Consider the following 23,257-nt stretch of genomic DNA (forward strand, 5'->3'; position numbering starts at 1 on the left):
TCAAGAGATTTCTCCAAAGGCAAAGGAAACAAAAGTGAAAATGAACTTTTGGGACTTCATCAAGATCAAAAGCTTCTGCACAGCAAAGGAAACAGTCAACAAAACAAAGAGGCAACCCATGGAATAGGAGAAGATATTCGCAAATGACACTACAGACAAAGGGCTGATATCCAAGATCTATAAAGAACCCCTGAAACAACACACACAAAACAGATAATCACATCCAAAACTGGGCAGAGGAAATGAACGGACACCTCTCCAAAGGAGACATACAAATGGCTAACAGACACATGAAAAAACGTTCATCATCACTAGCCATCAGAGAGATTCAGATCAAAACCACATTGAGATACCACCTTACACCAGTTAGAATGGTTAAAATTAACAAGACAGTAAACAACATGTGTTGGAGAGGATGTGGACAAAAGGGAACCCTCTTACACTGTTGCTGGGAATGCAAGTTGGGGCAACCACTTTGGAAAACAGTGTGGAGATTCCTTAAGAAATTAAAAATAGAGCTTCCCTATGACCCTGCAATTGCACCATTGGGTATTTACCCCCAAAATACAGATGTAGTGAAAAGAAGGGTCAACTGTACCCCGATGCTCATAGCAGCAATGGCCACAGTCCCAAACTGTGGAAAGAACCAAGATGCCCTTTGACAGAAGAATGGATAAAGAAGATACAGTTCATATATACTACGGAGTATTATGCCTCCATCAGAAGGATGAATACCTAACTTTTGTATCAACATGGACAGGACTGGAAGAGATTATGCTAAGTGAAATAAGTCAAGCAGAGAGAGTCAAGTATCATATGGCTTTGCTTATTTGTGGAGCATAAGAAATAACACGGAGGACATGGGAAGATGAAGAGGAGAAGGGAGTTGAGGGAAATTGGAGGGGGAGATGATCCATGAGAGACTGTGATTGCTGAAAAACAAACTGAGGGTTTTGGAGGGGATGGGGTGGGAGGCTGGGTGAGCCTGGTGGTGGGTATTATGGAGGGCACATATTGCATGGAGCACTGGCTATGGTGCATAAACAATGAATCTTGGAAGACTGAAAAGAAATTTTAAAAAATAAATAAAAATTTAAAAAGAAAGAAACCCAGAGTGCTAAAAGGAATTACTGTATCTATGAAACAGAACTATATGTCTTTAAAAAAGAATACTGAGAGACTTTAACACACTTCTTAGAAATGAAGAATATGACTACAGAAAAATATTTATAATAATATTGGAAGAAGAAATGTTAGAAAACCTCCCAGAGAGGGCACGTATTGCATGGAGCACTGGGTGTGGTGCAAAAACAATGAATACTGTTAAGCTGAAAATAAGTAAATAAATAAATAGAAAACCTCCCAGAAAATAAAACACAGAAAATAGGAGAGAAAAGATAAGAAAATCAAAGAACCAGTCCCAGATGTCCAAGAGCTAAGAAGAGAAGTTGTAAAAAGAAAGAGAATATGAATGGAAGAAAATCATTAGCTATTACAGAAAAATATTCCCAAACTGAAGGACATGTATTTCCAGATTGAAAATGTCCAGTAAGCAACCAGCACAATGGATGCAAATACACCCATCCAAAGGCAAAATACTTACATCAGAACACTGGAGACAAAGAGTAGTTCTGAGTAGACAAAGAGAAGTTCTACTGACTTCAAAGAGTAGATAGAGGATAAGAAGAGACTCAGAAATTAAAATGGCTTCAGCCTTCTCAATGACAATGCTGGAAATAAGATGATAATGGAGCAATGGTTGCCAGTTCCTGAAGGAAGATTCATTTCAACCTACAGATAACACCAAGCCAAACTATCATTGAGTGCTCATGTAGGATAAAAATATTTTCATGCATGTCTTCACATAAAGTGTTTTTTCCTCAAAATACTTGACCTCTCATGCATCCTTGTTAAGGAAGCTAATGGAGAGGGGCACCTGGATGGCTCAGTGGGTTAAACCTCTGCCTTCAGCTCAGGTCATGATCTTAGGGTCCTGGGATAGAGCCCCACATCTGGCTCTCTGCTCAGCAGAGAGCCTGCTTCCCCCCCACCCTGGCTGTTTCTCTGCATACTTTTGATCTCTCTCTGTCAAATAAACAAATAAAATCTTTTAAAAAAAAAGAAAGAAAGCTAACAGAGGATGTGTTGGCAAGGGAAGGTCCTAGGAGCACAGCAGAACACCACCAGGAATTAGGGGTAGCACAGAAGACTCCAGAGCACAGTCTTCAGGAAGATGGGACTGAGAAGAGTACAGCTGGAGACTGGAACTAACATAGTGATAAAGACAGAAAACCAAGCAAGTACTCACTGACAGCAGTAAGTACACAGAACACAAAATAGACAATTTTTAATTCCAGGAAGAATAAGAATTGTGCAGAAAAAGGAAAAAAACACTTATGACGGGATATAGTTGTGAATAGTGTTTATACAATCTTATAATGTAAATACCGAATATTAGCATAAGTAAACTTACAATGGAGCTATGTTGAGGATGGAGAATTGGAAAGATATGTATTGTGATACAGAGGAAATAATATAGAAATCTTTTTATAATGAACAGTTAATACATAATACATGAAATCAAGAAGTAGCAATGTAAGTATGTTACACAGTGATCTGCAGGAAAATATTGAAAAAAATCAGCTAATATTGTTGAAAGAGATTGCCTGGGTGGGAGTAGAAGTAGAAATGGGAAGGGGTTGCTGGTTTTAATTTTTTTGCCTTTTTTGTTTTTTAAATGGGGAAATGGCCCATTTTAGGAGAGCTATATCCTCAGCTTTGGCCCAATTTTCCATGCCTTTACATACATAAATGGCAACATCAATTCTTAAGTCACTGCTTTTCCTCCTATCAATCTCCCACTCAGCTACTCCCTATTGCCTACAAAATGTTGCCTCTCTGACCCGACCCCACTGCGGCCCGTGGGCATGCTGCATCCCTAGGAACAACCTCACAGTTCCACCATCCTTCCACCCCCATACTCCTGTCCAGGTCTGAGAGTTGCACATGACACTTCTCTCTGTATACCAGCCTTTCCAGCAGCAAGTGGTTCTCACTCCATAAAACCCTCGTGGACCAATCAAGGCATTCTAATCTCTCCATCCATACCCCTGCTTTTGACAATTCTATAACAGCAGAAATCCATGAGTATGCTGAACGCCATTCTTCTTAAACACCCTCATTTTATTGTGTGTCCAATTCGCATATGTGTTTGCCTATATTTTGTGACCACTTTGATGGTCAGATGATCTCCTGCTGGCTTTCTACCTTCCACAGGGTAGAAGAAGTGCTGGGTAGTTTCTTAACCCGCATTTGCTGTATTGAATTACACTGACATTCTGAATAGCGAATCTCAGACACTGCAAATTAATAAAGCAGAGCTAGGTCATCAGAGAGAGTTGAAATTACGGGTACCGGGGTTTCAGTTTTAAGTCCATTTTGCACTCATTTTCTTTAGATTTTGTATTCCAAGTATTTTAATCCAAAATTTATTTTTATTTTTTATTTTCTATTTATTTTTTAAAGATTTTTAAAATTTATTTATTTGACAGACAAAGATCACAAGTAGGCAGAGAATCAGGCAGAGAAAGAGGAGGAAGCAGGTTCCATGCTGAGCAGAGAGACCACTGCGGGGCTTGATCCCAGGACCCTGAGATCATGACCTGAGCCAAAGTCAGATGTTTTTACCCACTAAGCCACCCAAGTGTCCCCAAAAGTTATTATTAAAATGATAACCCATTTATGGCATAAATAGGGGAAATGTTTTGCAGGCTCCCTCCAAAAAGCTCACTGTGCCAAAGGGAGCCTCTTATTGCTGGGAGATTTGGGTATATGGATAATGAAAATAACATTCTAAAAACTGCCTAGGAGTTAATAAGCCACTCAAGAAGGGTCAACAGGGGCGTACCTGTGTGGCTCAGTTGGTTAAGCATAGGATTTGGCTTAGGTCATGATCTCAGGGATGGAGCCATGCATCAGGCTCCCTACTCAGCAAGAAGCCTGCTTTCCCTTCTTCCTCTGCCCCCCACTGTGCTCACGCTCACACTCTCTAATAAATAAATAAAATCTGTTTTAAAAAATACTACCCAAGAAAAGTAAGTTCCCATGGATTCCTTAAAAAAAAAAAAAAAAAAAAAAAGATTGTTCAAAAGGACAGGTTCTATTGACGTGCCCAGAACGTCCAGCCACCTTCTCTCCATTTCCCAAATACATTCCTAAATTTCTGAATCATAATCAGAAAAGAACCACTGTAAACTTCACCCTGAGATAGTAAATGAAAAAACACTGTTACTATGGAAACCAAAGGAAAAATCTCAACTCTTACCTCAGTAAGACCTTCTCTTTCACAGAATGTCTGAGAAAAAAACACGCATGTCATTGTTTCTTCCTTCTTGGTAAAAAGAATAAAGTCTTTCCCAATCCTCATGGATCCACTATATTAAAAATCAAGAACATACCGGTTTACATCATGAACAATGAAAAGAAGAAAGAGGCAGGCACAAAACTGCACTATAATGAATTGTTCTTTCACAGAAGTAATGTCCCTGTTTTGCTGACCCATCACCAAAAGGGTGTAAATAATGATTTTTTTTTTCCTCCAAGTACAGCAGATGGATTTAAACCAATCCAGCTCTACACTCTTGCTTAAGACAGGACTACTAGAAGTCAGGTGCTGTCCAGGACTCAAGAAAAGAACAATCATGTACCCGTCGCAGGAGTCAAATGGGTGACAATTTACTCTTGTCCTCGCCTTCCACGGAGGCAGACTAATAAAATAAGCTGTGGACACATATTACACCTGAACTAACATACGCTCTGAGAAACAAAAGAACAGAGATTCAAGGAAGCTCTGAAGTTCAGGGCTTCTGCTACCACACCTGAGAGATGATCCATCCCCTATTTGAGAATTAAATTTACAGAAGTTGTAAAGATCCAAGTCAGTTATCAGTATGGACATCCCAAAAGAAGATAGGACCTTTCAGTTTATATATATCTTTAAAGCTTTTACAAACCTAGATCTTTCTGTGTAAGACTGCCTTTAAATTAAATTTGTTCCTAGTATCAATAATACATGCTTTAAAGGAAAAACAAAATCTCTTACCTTTTGAGACCATTACCATATTGCCCAATAAACTTCAAGGCTGATGACCGTTTCTTGGATGTTCCAAAGTAAATGATTTCTGAAGCTTCCTCTATAATTGACAGACATTTAGGTGGTTAGAAATTAAGAGTCACTGACACTGGCCATAGGTCCAGTTGTCAGGATGTCACACGTATCTCAGGACATTAGGACAAACCCATATGTCTTGGGTCAGGCCAGGTACAGCTCCATGTGGAGGCCAGAGACAGGCTTCACATTCTGACCAGGATCTTAACTGTAATATATTGAAAGAGGTCAAACAGACCTAGCCACATGACCTTGGGTAAACAGAGTTTAAACTCTGAGTCTTGATTTCCTCATCTCTAAAAAAGTACTAAGACCGATATTATAGAGCTGTTGATGAAGACAAATAGATCAAATGTGATCATTTGTTTGTGAAACTCTGAACACAATACACTTAATAAGTGCCAATTAATTTTAAGTGTTAAAATTATCCATACCACTAATCATTTTCCATGAATTCGGCTCTTAGCCAGCTCCATGGAAGACTGAGCAGGGCAGAATGGCTTCTGGTCTGACACTCACTGGGGATGAAAGGCCACTTGTTCCAGACTCTCAGAGTCATTCACCAGATCTCTCCAGAGCATTCTGGAATTCTAGAGAAGAACTGTCTAAACTTCAAAATATACATACCTCCAGAAACCAGAATGCTCCTAGAGAAACAGGGAAGGATAGAAACGGGTCACCCAATGGACATACCTGAATATGTGCTCTGAAAGTGTCCCAAAGACCAGTCAGTCTATGTGAAGACACTCTGCTTGTCTGCAGCCAACTGGACATTTTATCACGTGTTCTTATAAAGGGATGGGTATTAAGTGAGGGTATCCATAATAACAATATTAGCTTCCTTTACTGTTCAGTATATGCTAGGGACTGTATCATATATTTTACATGCATTGCCTATGTAACATTTATAATAAACATACAGAATAGATACTGTGATGATGATCTGCATGTTATGGATGGGGAAATTCAAGTTCAAAGTATACATAACGTGTCCAAGGTGAAACAGCTGATGAATGCGACTGTATGGATAACACTCCAAGGCGGTCAGAGAACATATCCTGTGGTTTTCAAAGCACACCTCCCAGACTCCCACGTACGTTGGCTGGAGTTCTGGGAACTGATACGAAACACTGACATGACCCCTTCCCACCACAACTGTATGTCATGGTAGGAGAAGCAGATTAGAAACAAACAAACAAGATAATTTCTAAGAACATTAGTGAAGAAAATAAAACCAGGGTAATGTGATAGAGGATTAACAGAGGTGTGGCCCTCAAACAGAATGATCCGGGAAGGCTTCCTTCCTGAGGTAACATCTGAGATGAACTACAAATCACGGGCCAGCAGCTGTGGCTGGAGTGTTACAAGCAAGGGAGTGAGTGCCATGAGAAATGGTCAAAGAGGTGGACAAAGGCTAAATAATGTGAGAAACTGGAAGCATTACTGGGGAGTATAAATTATATCCCAAAGTAATGAAAAACCACCAAGGGTTTTAAGCAGGGGAAAGATATGAGGTGATAATTTGTATTATAGATATCTTTTATTAATGATTTTATTTATTTATTTGACAGAGAGAGTGAGCGAGTGGGAGCCTGATGCAGGGCTCAATCCCAGAAACCGGGGATCATGACCTGAGCTGACGGCAGATGCTTAATCTTAACCAACTGAGCCACCCTGGTGCCCCGAGGTCATTTTTATTTTATTTATTTTTTATTTTTAAAGATTTTATTTATCTATTTAATAGAGATCGCAAGTAGGCAGAGAGGCAGGCAGTGGGGTGGGGGAGCAGGCTCCCCACTGAGCAGAGAGCCCCATGCAGGGCTTGATCCCAGGATCCCAAGATCATAACCTGAGCTAAAGGCAGAGGCTTAAACCACTGAGCCACTCAGGCGCCCCCCGCCCCCTGAGGTCATTTTTATTAAAAGAAAATACCCTTGGGATCGCTGTGTGAGGAATGGATCACGATAGGGAAGACTGGAAGCCAAGAGTGAAAATTCCTTCAGTTACCCTCTGGCTTAAGGTTGATTTAATTCAGTTTGGGCCACAGACAGGTTCTATCTTCAGTCATCAGATAAACTCTTCCTTCCAACTTATTACTTGATTTCCAATCAATGTTTTTCTTTAAAAGACTTTATTTACTTATTTGAGAGAGAGCTTGAGCACAAGCTGGTCAAGGAGTGGGGAGGGGGCATAGGGGCAGAGGGAGAGGAAGAAGCAGACTCCCTGCTGAACAGGGAGCTAGATGCCCGGCCCCTGGGATCACAAGCTGAGCAGAAGGCAGATGCTTAACCAACTGAGCCACCCAGGTGCCCCAATTTCCAAGTGATATTAATAGGAATTGCTCTCTCAACACTAGAAGGCTTTTAAAAATAGTCCTGTATATTTCAAATGAAGTGTGAGTTCCTTCTGAAGATGAGCATTTGCCACTTTTCTGTGTTTTCATCGTTTTGCTCATGGCCATATTATAAAAGGAGTTGCTTCTTTTTCTATTTTCTTTTTTTTTTTAAAGGAAGTGACTTAGAATATATCATACATTCTATTATGTAGATATTTAGGAAAATGAACTTAACGGTCAGTTTAGAAGTGAAAAAACTTTTTTTCATCATGATTTTCTCACAAACTCTCTTCTTTCTTTTAAACACTAAGGAACCAACAATACCTTGAGTCAAAATCACCTGGAGAAATCAAAATTATCCCAACAAAGTCAGAATGAGACCTGAGTAAGATATCTGGCCATTTTCTAAGCTTGCTAATAATCTCTGACTATTCATACCAAGAGAGTACTTCAGAGACTAGCAAGAAGATAACTGCTTTACTTTGTATTCTGAGTTTCCAAAAATGACAAGAATGCTTTCCACTGCTGTAGAAAAGACCAGAACTGTTCCCTATTACTTGAATTCCCCTCACGATTTTTTTTTTTTTTTAACCTAGCGGTCAACCACCCTGTCTTGTGGGACATAGACAAGTATTAAATAAGAATTCAGGGATAAGTTATCCCAAATGACTCAAAACTCTTATCAGAAGAAATAACATTTCAATTTCATAGTAAACTGATATCGTGCCCCCACTGTGTGTTGTGTTTTGGTTAGCTTTAAGGTACCCCCCCCCAAAAAAGAAAGAAAAGAAAAAGAAAAATCATGCAAAGAATTGTAGATGTATTCATTATGGTGAGAATAGCTGACTGAAGCTACTAAACCTTTGAACATAACGAGAAAAAAACCTACCACTAAAAACAAGAAGAGGTAACCTCTTCCTCAAGGTTAAGCAGAAAATTAAAAACAGCCTGAAGGTACTGGAAACTGCCTCAGGCCTCTTGCAAGCAATACCTGAAGGGTGGGCTCAAACAACTTCCAAATCCATCCAGTTACCCCGCCTTTTCCATGGATTCCCAGATGTTTTTCCTCACACATAATCACACCTTCTGCTTTTCATCTTTATTGCAGTATTTATCTACGCTCCCTTTTTGTTTTGGTTTAGATGATTACAATTAATTTACTCTGTCAGCTGGAATATTTAAATCTAGAAAGTTCAACAATATGTTAAGTCTAGGGTTTATTTTCCCTTAATAGCTCCATACCTGTTTTTGCATAGATAGCTCAATTTATTTTTATTTGTTTGATGGGTTTTCTGACTGTTTCCCCGAACAGCCAGTTAGGTATCCAGATAATTAACTTACCAGGATTCATACCACATCCATCATCCAGGAAGCACAACATGAATCCACCCTGCAGTTTTTCATTATCCACTGTAAGAGAAAGCAGTTCCTTCGTTATCACTGATAAATATGGGCCTTAATTTGTTCATCAGAAAGTCATGCTGCTTACATAATTATCTGTCCCCCTCAAAGGCAGCCACGGAGTGACAGAGTGAGGGTGCAAAGATGACGCTCAGAAAGGTGTCCAGGCTATAGTTTCACAGGACACTGCAGGGGGAAGACAGTCCTGCACCAAGAAGGCTTTAAATTACCATGAAACATCTAAACATTAATAAATTATGTGTACAGTGGGGTTTGCCCTGCTCTGGAATCCGCCTAGCCTTTAAACTTCAAATGTTTTCCACCCTGGGGGTGGGAATAAAGGGAGATGGTGATGTGACCCCAGGATCCCTCTTCCCACTGATCCACCTTTGTGCCCTTCTACCTATGCACTCATTCTAAAGCCAATCCAGGCTGTTCTTTAATTCCTCAGGCTCTCCTGTCAGTAGTTAATTCCCATAAGAGCCATTTCTGTGTGCCTTTAGTGGCAGTAAATATTTGCCTCTTGAAACAGCTTTTGAATTTTTTAAATGATCAGGTTATTTGGAATCAATTGTGGTGATCAAGAGATATCATCAAGATAACAGAAAGTCATCTCTTGTTTAAAAAAAAATGGAAAGGTGTAACGAAAACTAATGAGACTAATTTTAATGCTCAGTTTGTGATCTGGCCAATCTGGCTCTGAGAGTAATTTAAACACTTGGATATATGACTTCTACCACATCTCTCTCTCTCTCTCTCTTTTTTTTGTTTTTTTGTTTGGATAATAGCTTGGGAACTAACTTACACACCAAAACACTGCCTATGTGTAAAGTGTACAGTGGAATGAACTGTGGCATATGTACATACTCATGAAATCATCATCACAATCAAGGTAGTGAACATACCCATCACCTCAGATGTTTCCTCAGGTCACTCTACAGTCTCTCCTTTCTGCCTCCTTCCATGCCCATCCCCCCCACACCAACCTCAGGCAGCCACTGATTTGCTAACTCTATACCTATGATTCAGTTGTAGCACATTTGTTAAGTCAATGATCACCCCTGATCAACATTTCAAAAGTCAAATAGTGTTCAAGATAACCTGTAAATAAATATATAAAACATATACCTAAGCTTTCCAGGTTCATAATTTTATCGTCACATGCCCACTTCTAATTCCCTACCACCCCCACTATTTCCCTTCCTGTCTATAAGCACTTTGAATCTTCCCTACCAATTCATTTTCCCAGTTCTTCTCTCTGCCTGGTCCTCTGGAGTGCTTACCTCAACTCATGTATCAGAATATTCCTCCCCCACTTTGCTCTGAGCAAACCCCACTATTCAACAAAGGGAACAAAGAACTCTTGTGGAGTTCTTTGCCAGTGAGGTGGTTCTCAACTGTGGCTGAACATTTTAATCACATGGAGATACTCCAAATTAACTGGTCTTGGGTGAGGCTCAGGAATAAACATCTCCCCCAATTATCCTACTGTGTATCAGCACTAGGAACCACCTGATCCAAGCCTTACGTGGCTCTGTACAGATTTTGCAGCTCTTGGGATAAAGTCCCCATGTAAGGAACTTGCAGAAAGAAGGGAATTTCTTTGGCGAAAAGGTGGGAAAGACTCAAAATTCCCAAGAGACATATACAGTGCTTACTTTTTCTATAAACCCAAGAGAGGAACTACAAACAATCATAGCCTCAGAATGTAATTTTCCCCTACTATCCACGCTGAAACTTGGTCATGTTTATTTCAATTCCTTAAAGCTAAGCATTCTAGATAAATTTCTATTATCTGTCAAATACGCATGTCTAAAACACACCCCAGCACCTTCTCCCTCATCAGACTTAACTTCCCCTTCTGATGTTTCCTGTTCAATAAATGTCCACCACTCTGCCATTAGACTTCAGCTCCCCAAATCTAAACCTCAGGATTGCCATGTCTTCTCAATTTCACCCCCCTAATGCCTTTCAAGTTTGAGCACGTTCTCCATCACCATGACACTGTCCTAGTTCAGAAAACCATCATCTGCCTTCTGAATTACAGCAACAGCTGCCTCACTCCTTGTTCCTGCTAAAAGCAGAGTGCAGACCAGTATGCATTTCACAATTAATTTTATGTGTCAACTTGGTTAAGCTCTGGTACCCCGCTGTTTGGTCAGACTTTAGTCTAGATATTGCTCTGAAAACATTTGTGGATGTAATTAACATTTACAATCAGTTGACTTTAATAAAGCAAATAACTTCCATAATATGGGTGAGCCTCATCCAATCAGTTGAAGGCCTTAAAGGCAAAGACTGAAGTTCTTCAAAGAAGCAATTTTCTGCCTCAAGACTGCAACACAGAAATTGCGCTTGAGTTTCTAGGCTGCTGGCCCACCCTGAAGATGAAGAACTTGAGAATGCAACACAAACTCTTAGCTGGATTTCCAACCTGCCAGCTGCCCCACAGATTTCAGGTGTGTCGGCCCCCATCCCACAGTCCTGAGTCAATTCCTTAAAATCTCTCCTTCTAGATGTAGACAGATACAGTTATATATCAATATAGCAACACACATACATATCTACAGTGGAGGGAGACAGATCAGATCTGTCCATCTATCTGTCTGTCTACCTGTCTGTCCATGTAGCTATCTCGTACAGGTTCTATTTCTCTGTAGAACTCTAACAATTACACTCTCCAAGCTCACCTCTTGTCATTCCCTCCCCACACCCATACTGCAAACTTCCACTTCCATGCAAATATTCTCCTTAACTAACCTTGAGCATCACAAACATTTTTGCAACTCCATCGGTGTTCTATGTTCTCTCCAAATTCAAGCGCCTGCATATGCTTCCCCTTTTCCCTTTCTGCCCCTGATTCGCCAGGTGGAAGCCTATTTCCCCTATAGATCTTTAGATCCAGTAAGGTTCCTTCTAGGACAACTTCCTCATTCCCACACATCACAGGAGCCCACAATGAACATTTTCTTTGTACTTTGTGTTCCCCACTTTCTTATGTATCTCTTTATCTTTCAAACTGTTGGCTCTTACTTTTTAAAACACAGTAGCCTCAGAGGTACGGTGAAAGCTAACGGCCTTCCACCCATGAAAGTGAAGATATACAGCGTATTTTCTACAGACCCCCACGCTAGGATGGGGTCTTTCTTAAGAGCAGGCACTGCATGCTCAACACTTAACCTAGTGCCTGCCACTTGCTAAGCACTTAAAAAAATTTTTAACTGCAAATCCACATTTACTAGAACCAATACATATGAACAGAAAAACAACAATGGCCAAACATGTTTAGTTTGAACTTTATGGTCCTCCCTCAAGTTACCTGAAGAAGACTTAAGATTGAAAAGTAGGGGCACCTTTGTGGCTCAGTGGGTTAAGCCTCTGCCTTGGGCTTAGGTCATGATCCCAGGGTCCTGGGATCAAGCCCCACATCGGGCTCCCTGCAGGGAGCCTGCTTCCTCCTCTCTCTCTCTCTGCCTGCCTCTCTGCCTACTTGTGATCTGTCAAATAAATAAATAAAATCTATTAAAAAAAAGATTGAAAAGTAATTCAGGGATTTCAGTAAATAATCTGAAGATTGGCTCAATGCTTAGATTAATTAATTATCCCCATATCAATTCTATCTATTGCTGTATAAGCCCTGACCCTGGCTTATTACTTTTTAAAAAAAAATCGACTTGCTGGGTGCCTGGGTGGCTCAGTGGGTTAAGCCGCTGCCTTCGGCTCAGGTCATGATCTCAGGGTCCTGGGATCGAGTCTCTCATCGGGCGCTCTGCTCAGCAGGGAGCCTGCTTCCTCCCCTCTCTCTCTCTGCCTGCCTCTCTGCCTACTTGTGATTGCTCTCTGTAAAATAAATAAATAAAAATCTTAAAAAAAATCGATTTGCTAAGTTGATAGCCATATTGTGATTTGCAGCAATAAAAAATTTTATAACATGAATAGGTACTTTTTTATGAATAGGTAATTTAAAACCAAAAACCGTAAGTTCAGTTTTTCACAAAACACATAACCTAAATAAAGAAGTGCCATTCTGAAGTCAAATGGCAAAGACTGTGTGTGTGTGTGTGTGTGTGTGTGCGCGCGCGCGCACGCGCATGCCAATTGCTAGAGAAAATTGGGGAAATGAGTACAGCCAAGCCCTGCTGGTGTTCTGCTACAAACCTTAAAGAACATAACATGTGAATTCCAATGACATTTGTTGTGCTTTGTGATTCTGGATCATTCTTCTCAACCCTTCAACCCCTCATCAATAATATGTGAGCTCTGGGGGCACCTGGGTGGCTCAGTCAGTCAAGCTTCTGCCTTCACCTCAGGTCATGACCCCGGAGTCCTGGGATCAAACCCAAATCAGGCTCTCTGCTCAGTGGGGAGCCTTCTTCCCCCTTTCCCTCTGCCTCATGCTCATTCTCTCATGTGCTCTCTCTTACACAAATAAACAGTATCTTCAAAAATATATGCGTGTGTGCTGTGAATGAAATGCAGCTTAAATCTTTTCTCCTTCTCCATTTCTAGGACCACTTCCTTAGTTCCAATTCTCACGAAATCTTCCATAGGTCATTTCCATAGCCCCACACCCCTGCATACCAATCATTGACACTTCTAAGGATCACCCTGCATGCTATGGCTGAAGTAACTTTCTTTGAAAAGGGCACATTTCTAATTTGCCAAATGATATTGCTCAAAATTCTTCAGCAGTCACCGTCTATAGAAAGAAACCTTAGCATGGCATTGAAGGTGCTCATCTCTTTGGCTCTAACAATTAGCTTTATCAACCTGGCCTACTCATTGTTTTCTGACTGCTTTTTCTCCAAATACCTACACAGTTCGCTCCCTCACCTCATTCAGGTCTTTGACCGGACACCACCTGGTTAGAGAAACTCTCCCTGTTCACATCATGAAAAACATACACCTTGCCCATTGCTCTTGGTTCTCTTCTCCCACTTTCTTTTTCCTTTTAGCACTTTCCATTGCCTGGTGTATCATTTGTTCACTTCCTTACTGTCTCTCTCCCCCTCATGAGAACACACATTCCTGACAACACGTATTTAGTCACACATGTGACTCTGTGCTCTATCCCTAGCACCTGGTTCATTCATGACAGACACTCAATAAACTGTTATTAAATCAATGAATCTCTAAAACGATCTACTTCCATTCTCTTTCTCACAATAATTTCTCAGACAGGGATATTCTTTTTTTTTTTTTTTTCCCAAACACTACTTGACAAAAACTACATCTATATGTTAGGCCCTTGCTCTTTAATATGAGGTATTCTTTCTTTGTGTTCCTACCATACTTTGAGCCTCTCCTGGGCAAGAAACACTTATTCTATCTTATACTACATAAGGGGATATATAAGGGAAGACCACTTTTTCACCACTACTCGTATTTCCTTCCATGTGAAATGGAGTGACATTAATATTAGTAGAGGTGCCCTTCTCTGTCCCTTGACTCACTTCTCACTCATCTGACTGGTAACCTAGGGAAGAATCATCTAGGGAGGCTCAATTCAGATCTCTCCAGCTCTCATGTTCCCTCCTGGGAATGAGCTGCCTGCAGAGTGCATGAGCTCTGCTCGGCTCACTCCAAGCGGACCAGTGTTGAGGGGAAGCCTGACTCCACAGGTCGGGCAAGTATCCGATTCTGGGGTATGACCAGCAAATCCGTTGGATTTCTCACGCTAACCTCCACTTTTGAACAATAAAGACTAACTAGCATTTTTGAATAAATAATAAAGACTGACCCTCTTGACCTTCTCAAACTTTTCAGAACCTGAAGACTAGAAAGGGAAGAAAAGCGTTCATTTATTATGTTTTCTCAGATGTCTCAAGATGTCCATGTCTCTCTGCCTCATGAACCAGAAGCACCCACTTAACACGGGATTTCATTTTTCTTTTTTCTTTTTAGTATGCTTCACGCTGAATGTGGGGCTTGAACTCACAACTCTGAAATCAAGACTTGAGATCAAGAGTTGGATGCTGCACCAACTAAGCCATCTAGGTGCCCCACAGGATCTTAAACACTTAACACAAAAAATTGATTTGAACTGTGCTGCTTTTTCATTATAAATACAGATTGACATCATGGACCATATATTCTTGCCTGTGACCAACAGCCAATGTTTACAGGAGAACTGACAGAATCAGGGTTGGGGATCAGTTTTAACACTGCAGACATTTACCCAGGCAGTACTTAATACAAGACTGGATCTCAGAACCTAAATTCATCTGATCATATTCTAATGAAATGAACTATTAAGCACAATAAGTATTTGATGACTAAAAATAAAGTCAGGGAAGAAAACATACCTTGCTTGAATTTTAGAGCCCTCAAACATTCATGCTTCACATGCACTTACACATTTTAAAACTGTGGTAAGTTGAGAATGATGTATATTTAATTATGGATAACCATTAAGTTAATGTGCTTTTTAAAATAAAACTGTTTTCTTGTGGCAGGCAAATTGACTGTTCCACATCACTCTGATACTTTCACAAAACCCTAGAAGATCTAATTTTGTAAATGGGTCCCCTAACAAGTGAACAATTCCACTCTCAGAGTATACTTTTCTCAACCTGGCTCCCCATAGGGTCACTGTACTCACAAAGCACTTAAATTACATTAGAAATCTATAAAAAGTGCTTTGATTTCATGAAATAAAATAAAAGCAAAATAACTACAAGCTTTTCCATTAGAAGAGGAAAAAAAGAAAACAAAAACACTCACCTGAAAATACATCAAGTCTTGCAGCCCCTGCATCTCTGGAAACAATATAAAAATATCACTGCTTCAATACGAAATTATGTTTTAAAAAATTACATTAATCTGAATTGCTTACGTGATGTATAACCTATTGTCGGATAGCAAATAATAGAGAAATCCACTTAAATTGCTTCAAAACAATTACTAAAATGTTTCACTCTACATTTATGTACTAAGACCTATGATCACTCATAATTTGAGAATGTTACAAAACCTGAAACTTGGAAATTTGAAAGAATAGATGGAATTTAATGGTAGTTACACAAAAGCTCACCAAAAATGGATATGAATATTAAAAAAAAACCTAGTTGGATAATAATCCATAAATTGCAGACAGATTTTCATGTTATATTTTAGTTCCCCAAAAATGATAAGAAAAAGCAAATTACTAATATGTACCCTGTGATCACATATGTTTTTGAAGAATGTATATGATATGCATGTCCATATATGTAAGGAAATAAATCAAAACAGTGGTTTTCTCTAGATCGGAGGTTGGAAAATTATGGTCCAAAAGCCAAATGGGGCCCACTAACTGTTTTTGTAAATAAAGTTTTATTGGAACACAATCATGTCCATTCATTTACATATTGCCTAGGTGGCCTTCACAGCACAATGGCAAAGTTGAGTAGTTTCAACAGGGAACACACAGCCTGCACAGGGAGAAATATTTACTTTCTGGTCTTTTACAGAGAAGCATGACACATAACATGCTTCTGAAACATGACTCCTCCCCTGTCATGTAATGAGATTACTGACGACTTTCTTTTTCTTATTATTTTCTCAGTTTTCTACAGCTCATAGATATTGTGTATTTTCTAAATTATTTTTTTAAGAAGAAATCTCAGAAGAAAAAGAACAAAAGCCAAAAGAGCCTGGGTTCAGTGTGAGGGATGAAGACAATGAGCACAGCGGTCTTAGCTGATGCAGCAGTAGAGGGGTTGAGTAAGGGAAGCTCAGAGTAGTAACAACCGCTGGGACTCTAACCGGGAAATTTGAGGCTCTCCCAAAACTTCCATCAATTCCAACCCGAAACTATACCAGGTAAGTCTGAGTAGGTACAATGGCTTGTTCTACAAGCCTTCAAAGTTGGCCTTCGCCAACTTAGCTCCTTCTTCTAGCCAATTGCTTTTATAAGCTCTTCCTTTATGGAAATTCGGGAGGCACTACTGCCATTTCTTGGAGCATTTTCTGTGGCTCAAGTAAGCACTGAATCAAGTATTTTTAAGCCTCTCCTAATCCTTACCACAATCCCATGACACAAGAGTATCATCATCTCCATTATATACTTATACTTTATATAAAACACCATGCACATGATAGGTGCTCAGTAAATGCCACTGCTGCCCTGAAATGGAAGTTTTTCAAAGAAAGAGTTTCTTCATAGAAAAATTCCATGGAATAAGACAGAAAAATCATTCACCTCTACAGCATATTAAGATATTTTATAGGGGTACCTGCATGACTCAGTTAGTAAAGCGACTACCTTGGGCTTAAGTCATGGTCCCAGGGTCCTGGGATTGAATCCTGCATCAGGCTCCCTGCTCAAGAGGGAGCCTGCTTCTCCCTCTCCCTCTATGTGCCACTCCCTCTGCTTGTGCTCTACCTCTCTTGGTCAAATAAGTATTTTTTTTTAAAGAATTTATTTATTATAGCGAGAGAGGGAACACAAGCAGGGAGAGTGGGAGAGGGAGAAGCAGGCCTCCCTGCAAAGCAGGCAGGAAGTCCGATGCGGGGCTCGATCCCAGGACCCTGGGATCATGACCTGAGTAGAAGGCAGAGGCTTAACCACTGAACCACCCAGGCACCCCAATAAAATATCTTTTAAATACATTTTATAATAAGCTTTATAGTTTAACCCTAGTACTTTCTCTCTGATCAGCTGTCGTATCAGGAAGAGGCTACCAACCATCTCTTCCTATACTGGCACATTTTTTGCCTGATGTCTACAATATTGTTTTAATATCCTCCAGTTTTAATTTTGACAACCACAGGAAACCACAAAACTCTTAAATGATATAAACTAATTTCTTAGAATAACACAGGAACTTCATGAAGACCTTCTTCATGAGAACAACTAAGCATCTTGCGTAAGTCTATGAAAGAGCTTCATGTGATATCAATTATAAGCATCTGAGCAACCTTGGCAAACTCCAGTGTCTGCTGAAGACAGAGGAACTGGTTTGTCCAGGCTGGCTATGGGGACCACTGGGAACACCAGCACTGAAGGCACAGACTAGTTAGTCCCAAGAGCGCATCACATGGGCTATGCCACCTGAGCCCAGTGACCAACCTTGGGGCTGCTACTTCTAATCTTTAAAGAAAAAGCAGGAGGGAGGTGAGGGGTGAAGGCAGGGGATGCAGATTTCTTGTGTGGCACCTCCTGTTTCTTAAACATTATAAGCAATCCCTTCTTTGCTTCTTTTTCTTTATAATTCCCATACAAACTCACCCTGAGTCAAACAGGAAACAGGCTAGACTTGGTTAGAGGCCTGACAGTTTACAGATGCTGCTCTGAGAATTGTTTTATTGACTACATTTCTCTCACTCCCCTGGGTCTGAAGTCAATTTTTCTTTGCCAATCTCCTTCTACCACATAGAGGTGGTTTACAGATGAGCTTTACCTTGCATTGTCCAGCAATTCGGCCAGCGCTCCAAAAAGGAAACTGTGCGTGGTGCTGATGAAGAAAGAGGGAAAGCCAAAAGTTAAACCAACTCTGTAATGAGCATAAAAGCTTCAGGATACATGCAGACAAACCTTCTCCGGCTCAGGACAGGTAATCAATTAAGGACTTATTCTAGAAACAACTTTCTCAGCACAGTAAAGATTCTGAAGTAGATGCAGTCTATTACAAAGCCAAGGCTAAGAACACGATTGCCAAAATAGCTTGTTTGTTTCTAATAAAACAGAGACTTCAAGGACCTTACTGTACTTACAGCAAATTCTGATGTTTTTAAATTGCTTCATAAGCATTTATTCAAGTTTTTTTGGAGAACCTGTCATTAAAATTATATTATTTAAGGTCAAATTATTTCTGAAAGATCTTGATCAAAATCTTGGCACACTAGAAGGCCTTAAGGCTCCATCTGCAGACACAGTCACTGGCAGGGGACCCCTGTTTGTGCCACTAATCCTCTCTTCATATTTTTCTGAAGGCCCTTTTCTCCTCTCAATTACCCGTGGTCATTCTTCCCAGTACCCCTCATGCTAGGTCCTGGGTAACAGAGCACAGTAGACAGCCATCATTAGTAGCTGCCTGTGGGGGTCCACACTTGCTTTTCATTTCCTGATGTAGATATTTCAGTCAGCAACTCTATCACAGCATTAAGGGAAGATTCAGTCTGCAATTTTCTTTTTTATATTTAGTAAACGGGTAGCAGAAGCAGGAAAGACCCACTGATCAAAAAACATCTGCTCATTTGTACAGAAGAAAGATCATCGGCAATGTCTCTGAGATTCCAAAAACCTTAGGCCACAAGACAACACATTAGCTGAATGTTTATTTCATTTTTAAGATTGATTTATTTATTTTATTTTTTTTTAAAGATTTTATTTATTTATTTGACAGAGAGACATCACAAGTAGGCAGAGAGGCAGGCAGAGAGAGAGGAGGAAGCAGGCTCCCTGCTGAGCAGAGCGCCCGATGCAGGACTTGATCCCAGGACCCTGAGATCATGACCTGAGCCGAAGGCAGCGGCTTAACCCACTGAGCCACCCAGGCGCCCCTGATTTATTTATTTTAGAGAGAAAGAGCATACGCTAGTGAGCGGGGGAGGGCATAGGGAGAGAAAGAATCCTCAAGCGGACTGAGCAGGAAGCCCAAGTGGGGGCTGGATCCCAGGACCCCGAGATCACAACCTGAGCCAAAATCAAGAGTTTGACGCTTAACTGACTGCACCAACCATTTACTCCTCCATTTTGGGGGAATTTTAAACTTTAAACACATGCTGATGTGGGATCTCTTAACTCTAGTCAAGTTTGTAATTAAAAAAAATAAATACAACTGCTGTGAAAAGATGGCCTTCACGCAAAAGAAATCTGGAGTATAAAAACCTAAAATAGAGAAAAAGTGAAGGTTATATGCTTTACAAAAGGAGCACTTGAAACCATAGGACTTACTAGTGAATTCAAAATACATGATTTAATATATAAAAACTCAACATACAAACAATACCTTAGGAAAGTAACCGGGGTCATTCTGACCAAGAAGTGCCATAGAAGTTTCTGTTCTATTTCACTCAAGAGATTTTAACACACTGCTTGCCATGTGCTAATGCGGACCGACAAGGTCTTCACCATCTTGGGACTCAAGCCAGTGGGGAGATATGAAAAACATACAAGTAAACAGACATAGAGATGATATAGCAGATCACGATTAGATACCATGAGGAAAGGGTGATGGGGAAGAGTAATGGTAAGCAGAGGACACGGTGGTCAAGGAGAGCCTCTCTTCATAGAAGACATTTAAGCTGAGCCCTGAAGGCTGAGGAGAACTCAGTCTCTTGCAGAGCCGGAGAGGAAACTCTGCAGCAAGAGAAACATCTGCAAGGACACGGATGCAGGAAGGAGCCAAGGAGGCCAGGAGGCTCTGGCTATGGCAAAACAGGGCGACGATGTGGAGATACAGGGTGGCCAGTCAAGCCCAGCCTTCTACTCCATGCTTAGGAGCTTGTACTTCCCCTACATGTGACTGGAAACCATGGTCATGTTTTAAGAAGAGTGACATATCTGATTTCCTTCTTTAAAATCTCACTCTGCGGGGGGAGCCTGAGTGGCTCAGTAGGTGAAGTGTCTGCCTTTGGCTCAGGTCATGATTTTGGGGTCCTGGGAAGCCCCCTGTTCAGCGGGAAGTCTGCTTCTCCCACAGCCCCTCCTCCACTAGTGTTCTAATAAGTAAAATCTTTTTTTTTTTTTAAGATTTTATTTATTTGACAGACAGAGATCACAAGTAGGCAGAGAGGCAGGCAGTGAGAGAGAGGAGGAAGCAGGTTCTCCATTGAGCAGAGAGCCCAATGCATGGCTCCATCCCAGGACCCTGGGATCATGACCTGAGCCGAAGGCAGAGCCTTTAACCCACTGAGTCACCCAGGCGCTCCAGTAAAATCTTTTTTAAGAAATAAAAAATCTCACTCTGGCAGCTCTCAGGAAAAATGGACCATCGGAGTAAGAATGGGAAACAGAGAACCCAGTTTAGAGGCTACATGGATTATCTCCCCAAGGAGACAGCAGCTGGTCTGGACTGAAGTCAAGGGCAGCGGCAATGCAGAGGAATGGATGAATCAGAGACATACGGAAACGGTGAAGAGGATTTGCTGTTGAATTGGATATGGGAGCGAAATGAAGAGAAAAAAAAAAAAATCACCCCTGCTCTTACTGAGGGAACTCACCAACAAAAATCTCTCTGGTGAAGCTGAGAAGATGCCAATTTGTATTTGATTTTGTGTTTATTCCTTCAGATTGCTGTCACTTCTGTTACTAAGTTAGTGCGCCACCAACTGATAATGGGATACAGGCAAGGGGGAACCCCGGGATGGGAGGCACCCTGGGAATAACAGCTGTGGTAACTACACAACACTGAGGCTGAGCAGGTTTCCTAAGATAAAATGCATAGTCCTTCCAGCATCCCACCCATAATTTTTCCTTTTTTTCTTTTTTTTTTAAGATTTTATTTATTTATTTGACAGAGAGAGCCACAGGGGGAGAGGGAACACTAGCAAGGGGAGTGGGAGAAGGAAATCAGGCTTCTCATGGAGCACAGAGCTGGATGCAGGGCTTGATCCCAGGACCTTGATCATGACCTGAGCTGAAAGCAGACGCTTAATGACTGAGCCACCCAGGCACTGCTCCACCAGTAACTTTTCTTAAACTCGACTCAAAACTGCTATTTTGTCATTTGTCTTCAGTCTCAGTTAACCTTTAAATATTTGTTCTATCCTTTCCAGCTTGAAATTATTCTCTAGATTAAAAAGATTAAAAAAAAAAAAGTAAACATCTGCCAAATACTGCCTATTTTACTTTGTCTTCTAGAAAAATTACATGCTTGTCCCAAGCAGCAAGGCTGGCTTTGCCTGGCATTCTTTACACTTTCTTTTCTGTGGTTTCAAACCTGGTGAATCCCTTGTATCAATCCGTACTTTTAGTAATTCCGGATTACTCAAAGACCAAAGCACTCACTGCTAGGCTGTGCTGTGTTGGAGATGACAGATGGAACAGGAAGCCCTCGTCATCTGTCTCTGGGAACCTAAGTATCTGAAATTAATATCGGATGAGGCTGCAAAAGGCACCTGGGCCTGACAGAGAAGCCCAGTGCTCTAGCAATAACTAAAATGGGAGGATTCTATCCTGGGAGAGGTTACGTTTTTGCAAGGACACAACGACAAAGGCTGGAATCAATAAATACAAATTACTCTCTGGAGGGCAAACTTAATCTTGAAAGTATCAGTGCACTGGGCAGAGAAATCAAAAGCCATAGGCCAGGTTGGTAGAATTAGGGTTCCGCTAGCCCCCAATTAAATAGTTCGCTAAATGCGGGGACTTCTTACCACCTGGTGTTAATTTTAGAACAACAAAAAGGTTTATAACCTAGCCCAGAGCAGGGGCACCTGGGTGGCTCAGTTGGTTAGGTGTTGGGACTCTTGATTATGCTTAGGTCACGATCTCAGGGTCTTGAGACTAAGCCCCGTGTCATGCTCAGTAGCATGGGGACTCTGAAACTTTCTCCACGAGCACCCGCCCCCCACCCCCGCCCACAACTCCAGCACACTGGCTTGTTATTCTCCCTAAAAATAATCATAATCTGGCCCAGAATGGTATCTTTTCTACTTTTTCATTATTTTTAATACAAAAACTTTAAGTAAAATTTCCATAAATCGATGATACCAAATTCTTTTTTTTTTTTTTTTTTTTTTTTTTTTTTGTCAAATTGGGTATTTCACTAGGAGACAGACCAAACTCTTCTCCACTAGTGGGACCCTCCCTCGTTCAGGCTTCACCGGACACTCACGAATTGGCGTGGATGAAATCCAGATGCAGCTGAGCCCGCCGCAGAGTAGCGTACTTGTCACCCATGTCCTCGAACTCGACCAGCGCAGCCCTAAGACACACGGACCACCGCCTACCGGTGGCGGGACAGCTGTACCCAGCCCTTGCCCTGCCCACGTGCTGGTGTCCGCCCCCGTCTTCTTCCCTGCCCACGCCCTCCTCCGCCCACGCTCAGGGCTGTGCACAAACACCAGCTCTGCAGCCTCCCACTCCCCCTGCCGGTTGGAAGGTGAAGTTCACCCTGGGCTGTCAGCGTGGGTATCTGGCAAGGTTAAGTCTATTCCTTGTCTTGAATAGATTCTTGAGAATAAGGCACCTGAGCTAAACTTCTCTTTCCACATTGAGATTTATTTAACCTTCCCGCATAGTTGTTCTGTCATTCCCCGGATGGGAAATGGAGCCCAAGGCTAGGATCAGAATTTGATGAGAAATGATTGTGCACACGCGCATGCGCGCGCACACACACACACACACACACACAAAGAATTTGAAGAGGCTGGGTCTGGAGGTTGGGGGGTATAGTGGAGGAAAATGGGTAGTTTTCCTTTACTTG

General features: G+C 41.1%; 1 protein-coding gene across 1 annotated transcript in view; it reads right to left on the reverse strand.

The window, feature by feature from the left end:
- The window catches only part of MORC1 (MORC family CW-type zinc finger 1), a gene marked incomplete at both ends in the record, with an annotated part of 186,278 nt that extends 163,547 nt beyond the window's left edge, over window positions 1-22,731 (reverse strand). Inside the window, 6 exons of the mRNA XM_082711563.1 lie at window positions 4,325-4,433; window positions 5,102-5,192; window positions 8,844-8,912; window positions 15,627-15,661; window positions 18,287-18,340; window positions 22,667-22,731. Of these exons, the coding sequence (XP_082567689.1) occupies window positions 4,325-4,433; window positions 5,102-5,192; window positions 8,844-8,912; window positions 15,627-15,661; window positions 18,287-18,340; window positions 22,667-22,731 (423 nt within the window). The remainder of the gene's footprint in view (window positions 1-4,324; window positions 4,434-5,101; window positions 5,193-8,843; window positions 8,913-15,626; window positions 15,662-18,286; window positions 18,341-22,666) is intronic.
- Between the last annotated feature and the right edge of the window lie 526 nt (window positions 22,732-23,257).

This window comes from Mustela nivalis (genome assembly GCF_964662115.1).
Source record: "Mustela nivalis genome assembly, chromosome: 1".
Classification (NCBI taxonomy): Eukaryota; Metazoa; Chordata; class Mammalia; order Carnivora; family Mustelidae; genus Mustela; species Mustela nivalis.